Genomic DNA, 10,094 nt, shown 5'->3' with positions numbered 1-10,094 from the left:
TAATCTATTTGATTTCTCTTTCTACGCATCGAAAAATGAAAATCACGATAAAAAGTGAGTAGTTAAACCGGTATTGTCAACTATCCTTTCACACGTATTTCGTTCATCTTTCTACCGGAGAATAACACGCGCGAATTAACAAGCAGGAATTCTGTGGTATCATACGGCCCCGATATCTAAACTTTTCAGTTACATTTCGCCATAATACATACATACGTACGTTTGAGTCACGAATCGTAACGTATAAAGATAAACAATTGTCCTAAGTACTTTTTTATAGGATGGACTGGTGTTGCCACCTGGCGGTGGATAGCGAACGACGACAATTGCGGAATATGTAGGATGCCTTTCGACGCAAGTTGTCCAGACTGCAAAATTCCTGGAGACGATTGTCCCTTAGGTAAAGTCAGTTTGACATCTCGATTCGGGAAGCTTGCTCGATAAAATGTACAAGATTTACGACTCGAAAAGGGAAGAAGAACGCGACAACGAAACGTCGCAGTTAACGATCGTAGTCAGCTTGTCGTATCGTCGTCTTCGTTTTTCCAAAGTTTGAAACTTGAAATTAGTAGCAAGAACGGAGTAGAGATATCTTAGGAATAAGATAAAACTGCAGGAACTAGCGTATAATTTGTGGCGCGTATTCGACAAAGCAGGAAGAAATGCCGCGCTTGTAAAATACCGCGACGGCGTCTGCGCAGCTACAAACGCGAATATCGATCGTTGTGCCGAACGAAACGAACGGATCCCTCGCACTCCGTACAAAACGACATCCCACGTTCCGACGCGCGCGTACTCGTGCGTGTCAACGTAAACGCAACAAAGTGTCTCCGGTGAACGGTCGTTAACTACAGAACAAGGTGTGCGCGTGTCTAGTCGGTTAACCGAGGAAGGAACGTATCATTCGTAATACACGTATCGATGATGTTCCAGTCTGGGGCCAATGTTCGCATTGCTTCCACATACACTGCATCATGAAGTGGCTGCATTCCCAGCAAACCAGTCACCTGTGTCCGATGTGTCGTCAAGAATGGAAGTTCAAGGAGTAGTTGATTTCCCGATGGTCCCGCAGGTGTCAGCACACAACGAATAATCAGGTATTAACGCTCTCTATGCACGCCGTCGTGCGTGCACCGGGACAATTCGTTTCACGTGAAATTGCCTCGGTTGATCAGAAATGCGTCGATAATTCGCACTTCACGTTGCGTACATTGCTCTCCGTTTGTTTAAGCCTCTTTGCGACGATCTACCGGTTATCCATCTTTGACTCACTACTACGACTTCGGTTTTACTCCGTAAAGTTCGTTTAAAAGGAGGTGCGTGTCTCGAAACTTTGCGACTAATCGATCATAGTTCGACGATACGTCTCGACGAATATAACAGACTGCGAAAACGATCGACAAAGGATGGGGGGGGGATAGCGTCGAGCGGTATCCACGAGCGTACACGAACTCTCGACGATTCGGCAAATTTGTCAGCGATTGAAGAAAACTAAGATATTCGAGGAGATATTTAATTGGAACGTAACGCAATACTATATAGTTTATGCGGTAAATAGCAAAGGTAACGGTGCGACTTGAACGCGGGACAACGTGATTCTCGTAGCGCGCGCTTACGTAACTGTATTGTACGAGCGGTGATCGCGCGATCCCGCGTTATCTAACGCCATTCGATTCACGCTTCTGCAATTTTTTGCCAAGCTTTTGCCAAGCTTTTCAACCAATTTACCGTACCAGGAACCTTGGTTCGTTATCGAATGCAGCTGCGAATCGCAAAAGCTTCACCTATTTATCGGTCCATTCGTTTCTTCTCGACGTGTCGTCGTTACGTACATCGCTGGGTTCTCGGTCTCAACTCCGACGCGACCGACGCGAAGAATTAGCGATTCCTTTTCCTCAACGGTATACCGCGACAATGCAAACGCGTCGATTCGGACCCCGTGCGGAAGAAATAAGGTGAAAGTAGAACAAGTAGCTCTTGTCTACTTGTCGAGAAACAGAGTGTAAACGAAATTTAAACGTACATTCGTACGCGTCTCGAACCAGGTACACCGATGCAACGTAAACGTAACACGTGAAAGTTTAAAGAAGGGAAGAAATTTTCGAAAACGCGCGTCTTTGGTTCACCCTATCGTCAGCTGGCGAGCTAGTTCGCAGGGAACAAGCCGAGGAGAGACTTAATTCTCCTTCTTACCAGCCGGCACTCGTTGCCTTTTCCTTTCTTCCGCATCTCTAGTCCGCCGGTTATTTTATTTCACGCGATATCACCGTGAAACAACCACAAGGACGTATCTTTCCGGTGCTTATTTTCTCCCGTGCCCTGCATTCATCTCGATCGAGGATTTCTAACGAAACAGTAACGAGAATTCTCTCCAACGGTTCCCATTCATCCACTCTCTCCCTCTCTCTTTGTGCGTTGCACTAGATTCTTCCTGTATCTTTCTTTGCCTCTCCTTTCCTCCCTATTCGCTTGTGTTCCCGTCTTATCCATCCTCTCCCTTGCGAGGAACGCGTAATCGCGCGCCTGCACACACACACACACTCTCGTCCTGCTTTTAACGCTCCCCCTTCCCCTCCCCGTGATTTCCCTCTCCTCGCATCGCATAGGCGCGCACTCGCTGCGAGTAACGATGGATTCGAACCTCTCTTCGAACGTTCGCACCGGTTACCTAACCTTCCTTTCTGTACGGTAAATCTCTTCACCGAGGAATTACCGTATCGTGTTCGATGTCGTTCGCAATTCCTACAAGCACAAATGCCCGCGTTCCCAGGCTGAAATTATTTCGACGTTTCGATAAGCACCCGTTCGAACGTTTCAACTTTGCTTTGATCCGCGTTGAAAGTGCTCGCGATCCCGCTGCATTCCTTCGAGCGACTATACCTCCGCAGCGCGTCCTATACCTGGCTGCAAACACACGTACAGGACGGCAGTCGAGGGAGGGGTAAAGGCTGGACGTAGCAGCACGTCGACTGCCTGCTGCCTACCTGATGCCCCGAGAACTCGGGCTAGAGCTGGAGCCAGAGCGAGTCACGTGGTCTGTTGAACGCGAAGGATGTTTGTGGGATCGCGAAGTCAGTTGGCGGCGGTCCGTTCAACGGGTAACAGAGAGAGAAAGAGAGCGAAAGAGAGCGAGAGAGAGCGAGAGAGAGGAGGACGCGCTGCCGCGGTGGACCACACGATGAACCGAACGAGGGGAAAGGGGTCAGGGGGCAGAGGATAGAGACGATAGCGGACCGAGTTTCTTCAACCGAGTCCTCGCCGGTCTAACGTGTCGTCGTCTCTTCTCGTCCCGTCCCTCGCCTCGCCTCGCCCACCCACCGAACAACGTTGTTTCGCTCTTCCCTCCGTTCGTCAACGTCTTTCGAAACGTCGCGTGTTTACCACCGATAATACAACGAGTCGGTGCGCGAGTGCGCGAGTGCGCAATTTTTCCTCCAGTGCTTGCTCTTTTCGAACCGGAGCAAAAGAAAACATAGTCTACTACGGCGGTAGGGACAAAGGTGCGCGTGCCTGTGCGTGTGTGCGTGTGCGCACAGTGGAAAAAGTACTCGTTCAACGTGAACGTAAAACTCGGTGCAATCGCGTGACAAAGATCGAGGCGCGTGGAACACGTACACACGCGCGCCACGCATAGACGTAACGACGATGCAATCGCTTCGTTTCAATCCGTGATATATTAGTAACGACGACGACGAAGGTGCACTCGTGTATTCGGTTTATCGCTGTAGATGCGGCGCGGCGCGGCACGGCACGGCACGGCACGGCGCGGTGTTGCGATAATCGAGAGGTTGATTCAGACGGTGCGTCACGTCGATTAAAATCGATGGATGCTCGGAAGGTAGGTGTGTAAATATACAGGAGAGAAAGAGAAAAAAATGCAGCTGGCAGCGACGCAGAGGCCTCACCCACCGCCGGTACCGCCGCGACCGAGTCGGCAGGTGGTCGCGGAGGCCCTTAAAAGATCTCCAAGGCCGCCCTGTCCCACCAGGCAGGCCCCGCCACCGCCCAACACGAAACCGTGGAGATCGGATCGGGAACAGGTGTGCCCGGCCCCTGGCAGAACGGTCGTCTACGAGTCGATCAAGGAGTCGGTGCCACCGCCGAAGGAAATCGGCCTCCTCGAGCCCGCTCCTCTTCGAGCCGGCGCGAGTGAAAGGCGCGCGGCGGACGAGCACGATCGGCGTGGAAATCCGCGGGAAAGGCGGCACCGTGCCGCGGCTGATCAGGAACATCGGGCAAATTCCAGCGAATCGAGCGATGCCGTTTCTTTCACCGCGTCTCTACACCACCTGCACCATCGCCACCAACAGCAACGTTCGACTTCGCACCAAGGGGATTCCACCGCGGTGCTCGAACATGCCCTGTCCAGCCTCGCCGACGATCTACGCATCGACGCGAACCAACGTCTCGACGACGATATCGACGAACCTTCGCCGACTACCGAATCCTCCGTGAACGCTGCGGTGGACAGAATCGCGAGAGAAGACGCCGCCGAGTCCGTTTCGAGCGTCGACCGTGCCACGGTGGTGGTTGTGGACGAAACAGACCGTAAAGGAGGATCGAACGAGCAAGACGACCACAGGGACAGGGACAAAGACAACGACAACGACAACGACAACGACAACGAGAATATTCATCGACAAGATTGGTTGGAAGCCGGTGTTCGGTATTCGTCCACGCAGATCAGGCTGTCCGGCGAGGACGACAACATTCTCGAGGAGGATCGAGTGATCAACGGGGGGCTCGATCGTTGCGAGAACGAGAAAGTCGGCGATCCTAATGTCCCGAGGTAGATCGGTGGCAAGTGTCGATACAACACTCGCGATTTAATCGCGTGACCAAACACACAGAAATACAGGATACCGGATGCGCTCCGCGTTGCGCTTTTCTTTTCTCCCCGCGCGCAATATCATCGGTATCTTCTCGTTTCTAATTTGCTTCTTTACCCGCTAACCTACTTTGCCGTTGTTCGCGCGCGAAACAACCGAGCTTTCTTTTCTTCGTCAGGATCGACGAAGAGAAGAAGAGTAGAAGAGTTTAACTGCATAACGGTGTACTGTCGCCTTTTTCAGCATACAAGAGAGGATTGCTATGTCTTCCCTGCAAGGACTGCCACCTTTACCGAGAAGCCTCAGCGGATTCAATTTGAGCGGTGGACGTTGCGAGGGTTGCGAACCACCACCACCGCCCACCAGATCTTCCAGTAAAACCCACAGAGGCGGTAAAACTACGATGCAGAGGCCATCACCACCTGCCAGACAGCTCACCACGCTGGATACTCAGCTGGCTATATTGAGGAGAGAAATGGTGATATTTCGTTTATCCCGCGACACCGCTCCCGACCCTACGAAATATCGATCGAATATAAATGTAATCCGCGTCATCGCAGAGGCAGTAGATGCTTCGGTAGGCTCTCTTAGTCATCCTTGCCCCTACCAACTGTACCCGTTTACGATTCGACAGGAAAATTCCACACGCGGATTTGCGCGTCACAACGCAACGTTTCTAACGGCGGAAGGTCATCATTCGAGCTTTGTAATTGTGACAATGTGAAAAAACACGACATAGCTCCATCTCGTACAGTGCAACTTTTTATTCTCTTTTATCCAGCATCGTTTCTTCCTTTGTACTCTTACATAGGAGGTTGCCAGCAGAGAGCTAAATTCCATCGGATCTGTATCGCGCATCTCGCTTCTAATTACGATATACATACATATGTATACGATAAATATCGATCGGCGTCTACTGAAACATAGTTCGCTGGAAAGTTAGGCTTAATAGTTTAATAGTCAATCCAGACACGAAGCGAACTGGCACAGCCGCTCCCACGCTGCATTCCCTCAGGCGTGACTCTCCCTCCACTTCTCGCCACCTTTTCTGGCCGCTCTCTTTCACCTTCGTTCCTTCCTACCTCTGCTCGTTCGTCTCTCCTCTCCTCCTCTCTTCTTCTGCACCCTCCTTCTCGGTGTACGCCGACACCTCTCATTTCCATTCTCATTTTGCCTCTTCTACGTAACTCGCTCCCTCTTCCTTCATTCCCACGGCCAGCGAGTCGCTACTCGCTTGGAAACACATCGTTTCACTTCTCGTAAATCTCCTCCAACTCTCTGTATTATGTGTGTGGCGCTTACCTTGGCAACCGCAGGCTAAAAGTGAATGCGTTTCGTTCGTTCGTTCGTTCGTTCGTTCGTTCGGGTCGACGAGCACTATGCGACGTTTGTTCATCGGTCGCTGACCGTACCGAACAATTTCTCTGTCGCTTCTAAACACTTTCCACTCCGTTATATACCATTTGCCTTTTTCAATCGTCGACGAATGTTACTTTGCAGTTCGGACTTAGACAACTGGATCTCTCTTTGCTCGCTCAACTTTGGTCTCTCAACGAATCTATCCAAGAATTTCGCCAGCTTTTGCAAGAGCAAGAAGACAGAGCACCGTCGCCGTCGCCGAGCAGCGAAGAAGGAGACGACACCTCCTACGGAAACCATCCACCGCCACCTCCGAGAAGACCGGCACCCGGTGTGCATCTTCACAGACCACCTAGACCACCGAGACCTAGGCCACCTCCTAGCGACGAATCACCGTCTAGCGAAGAATACGGAGCAGTTTGACGTGTGCATCCACGAACGCGCACCTTCCAAACGCTTTCCAAGCCGTTTCTCTTACCACGCGATCGTAAACTCTTACGCGTTATCAGAACGCATCCTTGTGGAAACACTTGTCGATGCTCAAAGGTACCTGTGTAAAATTCTATCCTTCTAATACGTGATCTTATCGCGAACGATCGGTAGATCACCTGTTTCAATCACGCGCGATATTCGTTCACCCATCAAAACTATCGATGTCAATCCAGAAGAACAACGATCCTCTCTTTCTCTGTCTATACGTGCATATAGTATATATATCTTTCTTATTAGATAAGGAAAAAGGTTTATTGTCCTCGATGAGAACTACTTTAATTCAACACGCTCTTCTCTCAATTTGTGATACCAGTCGAAGGGGCCTTTGATTAACTACGATAGATATTCGTTTGCGCTAATTAAGATTTTTCCGCGATCATTGGTTGAAAAGACGGAAGTTACTCAAGATCCGACCGTACGGAACGAAAAACGGCTAGTGAGTTCCAAAGAACCGCGTTCGAAAGTTCTTGTCTCTTCCACGCTTATCCGCTGTTACGTCCACTGCAGAGATTTTCTTTCTCGTTGAAATGCACGAACAGACGACGCACCGATCGATCAACCAGACCATTCGAATCCTCGAATTACGGTACGACTTACAAAGATTTATGTAGTTTAATTCGAGTGTGTAAAAGAATAAAGGAATGAACGAAAGATACGGAAAAATGACGTCGTTCTACTTGGACATTTTATTACTCTCAACGATAAATTAATTAAGAAACATTTTTAATTCTGCTAATCAGGAGAAGACGAGATGTCGTACCCGTCGTTGATTCGCCATTTTCACATCTAACCATAGATGGCACCACTTGTCGTCTGTTTGTCACGTGTACCGACGCGGGTAACGAGGTTATGTACGATTAACTTCGGTGTAAAGTCGAAAAATTATCCTGCACAATGTCCAACGAGCACGAAAACGACGAAAGGGGTAAGAAAAGAAAGAAGAAACGATCTCACATTCAGATGGCGAAGAAACTTGCACGACGAAGATATCACGGATCCGACGTAGATTCGGACACTTATCAGTACATGGTGCGTATCCTGGAATTGATGAAAACCGATTTCCCCACTGCCGAGGAAAAGTTGTTATTCGTGAATAACGTGTACGTGGAAACCACTGGCCGTGAAATCGAGTACGCCCGAAACCAGGTTGGCTCCAGGATATTGGATTCGCTGTTAACGTACGCGAATTTAGAAACGATTCAGAGGTTAGTCGACGCTTTTGGACCTTCGTTACGACCGCTCAGTAGCGACAGATTTGCTAGTCACGTTTTGCAAAAGATCGTGGTAGTTTGCGCGGATAGGGCAAACAGAGGTCCACCTCCGGAATCGAAGGCGGAACAAAGCGTAGATGCGAACGTAGAGGTTAAGGAATCAGAAGTAAGCTCGTACAACGGTATCGTGTTGAAATTGAGCAAATACTTTATCAACAATATAGAGGAATTTGTATTCGACACGTACGCGAATCATCTTTTGAGAACAGTGATCGAGTGTCTCGGCGGTTTGATAGATAAACCTAACAGAAACGATAAAACCAAGCTGGCTTTCGGCAAAAGGCGGCCGGTCGCAGGAGACTTTAAAGATTTGTTGTTTGCAACGTGCAACAGACTGTACAAGTGGCCTCGATTTGTCGAGTTTGGCCAAGACGAGCTTACATCTGGATTGTTGCAAAGCGCTTTGTACTCTTTGAAGGATGTCTTCCCGGAAATGGTGGAGGCGTACGTAAAAAAAATTACAAACGAATGTTTCAAACCTGGGAAAGAGCAACAGCTGTCGAGCATCTTCGACGCAGAATCTTCTATCAGACTGCTGGAGGTTTGTTTGGCTGTAGCTGATGAAAAATCCCTCTGTAAAATTTACGAGGGATACTTTTCGCATCGTTTCAAGCAACTGTCGGTGACGCGAAGTACGAACTTTAGCGTGCAACGTTTATTGGATCACTGTTCCGTAAAAGAAGACTTTGAACGAATATTCGACCAAGTATCCACGTATTTCCCAGAAATTCTCGAGAGCGGTTATACCGGTGTTTTAGCCAGCGTGGCGAACGCGAGCTTAAAGTTGCAGATAAAACAGGGGGCATTCGTAACCGAACTTTTGAAAGCTCTTGGTTGCGAGGTAAAGGAGAAGGAGCAACAGCATCAAGTCGTGGCGTGTATAGCTTGCCTGAAAACGGTCCAGCAGTTGGAAAGTGAACGGAAAGAGAACGATTCGAAGAGTTTGATTAGCTTGCACGGAAGTTTGATAGTACAAGCTATTCTTAACTTTAACAAACCGATAAAAGTGGTTAATTCCTTGTTGGAAACAGACGCAGAGGAACTGGTGCGCATGTTTGAAGATCCGAAAGGAAGTCGTATCGTAGACGCTTTTATGGACAGTAAATACGTCGGTGAGAAGAGCAGGGAAAAGCTCGGCAAGAAATTAAAAGGATACTGGGCTCGATTGGCTCGCAGTACCCATGGCTCTAGAAGCTTGGATAAAATGTGGCAATGGGCGCGTATCAATCAGAAGATTTTAATCGTGGAAGAATTAGCAGCTGTCGGAGAATCTCTGCGTTCCACGAAATCTGGACAAATCATAACGAACAAATTAAACGTTTCGTTGTTTGCGAGAAATAAGAAAGATTGGACAGAAGCGATAGGAAAGGAAGAAAAGACGCGAGCTCTTTTCGCCACTATAATAGGAGGAGACTCGAAGAAAAAAGAGACGTGAGACTTTTCCCGAGAATTTTTCTCAATTGAACGCGTAATTCTACATAAAACTGAAAGACGTTAGACGCGAAGAGACGTGCGCGTGTGCACGCGCATGCGCGTTGTACGTGCGCATGCGCGCCGACGAATAATAATAAACACACGTACAGATATACATACATATATTGTACTATACGTTAAAAAGTGTCGCGTCGGAGAGAAAAGGGAGTTGTTGCGATTGTCGTTACTGTTTTAGCCTTACGACATAGAATAATAATGTATTTCGGAAATTCATAAATACAATTCACAGAATCCATCGTACATCCTTGCAACGTAACGTAGCTAGAAAAACATACAACGATTCGTAATCTAGATTTGAGCAAAGTCTGCTAACACGCGCGACCGATAAACTCGTTTCAGCTTTCGATAATGACTAGACTTGTAAACGTGGTAACGATCGTAAGCGCATCCGTGACGCGTATTTCCTAGAATAAAAGGTTGTAGCGACTTTCGTCACGTTGCTTCGTCGCGATCACATCCAATCTATCAGATTGACTAAGAAGAAAATCGGATCGCTTGCTCTTTGGGCGGCATTACCTTGGTTCATCTATTCATTTCTATCATATTTGCCGATCTTTCTTCGCCGTACGAGGTGTCGATATTAACGCGATGCTAAGCGGTTATTGCTTATCGGACTCCTCTACGACTCGATATATGTATATGTACACGT

At 48.5% G+C, this 10,094-nt stretch overlaps 3 protein-coding genes across 5 annotated transcripts; all 3 read left to right on the top strand.

Moving 5' to 3' along the window:
- The first annotated feature begins 6 nt into the window (after window positions 1-6).
- On the top strand, window positions 7-7,333 carry LOC108579296 (anaphase-promoting complex subunit 11-like). 3 transcript variants are annotated; one of them, XM_017942805.1, is made up of 4 exons: window positions 7-54; window positions 281-400; window positions 934-1,097; window positions 6,330-6,399. In XM_017942805.1, exons 1-3 carry the CDS (start codon window positions 36-38, stop codon window positions 1,047-1,049), a joined length of 255 nt encoding a protein of 84 aa, XP_017798294.1. In that variant the 5' UTR covers window positions 7-35; the 3' UTR covers window positions 1,050-1,097; window positions 6,330-6,399. The 3 variants fall into 3 exon arrangements, with proteins under 3 accessions (XP_017798294.1, XP_017798293.1, XP_017798292.1); XM_017942804.1 differs by lacking the exon at window positions 6,330-6,399 and adding an exon at window positions 5,073-5,146; XM_017942803.1 differs by lacking the exons at window positions 7-54; window positions 281-400 and adding an exon at window positions 5,073-5,307 and having other exon boundaries at window positions 1,019-1,097; window positions 6,330-7,333.
- Window positions 3,335-4,793, top strand: LOC108579295 (cleavage and polyadenylation specificity factor subunit 6-like). The gene has a single exon (XM_017942801.1). The coding sequence runs from the start codon at window positions 3,876-3,878 to the stop codon at window positions 4,791-4,793; it is 918 nt and encodes a 305-aa protein (XP_017798290.1). The 5' UTR covers window positions 3,335-3,875.
- Window positions 7,334-7,494: 161 nt separating the features above from the next.
- Window positions 7,495-9,386, top strand: LOC108579127 (nucleolar protein 9). The gene has a single exon (XM_017942577.1). It carries the CDS (start codon window positions 7,575-7,577, stop codon window positions 9,384-9,386), a length of 1,812 nt encoding a protein of 603 aa, XP_017798066.1. The 5' UTR covers window positions 7,495-7,574.
- Window positions 9,387-10,094: the final 708 nt, after the last annotated feature.

This window comes from Habropoda laboriosa, unplaced genomic scaffold (genome assembly GCF_001263275.1).
Source record: "Habropoda laboriosa isolate 0110345459 unplaced genomic scaffold, ASM126327v1 scaffold64, whole genome shotgun sequence".
NCBI classification, from domain to species: Eukaryota; Metazoa; Arthropoda; class Insecta; order Hymenoptera; family Apidae; genus Habropoda; species Habropoda laboriosa.
This window is presented reverse-complemented; position numbering and strand designations above follow the sequence as displayed.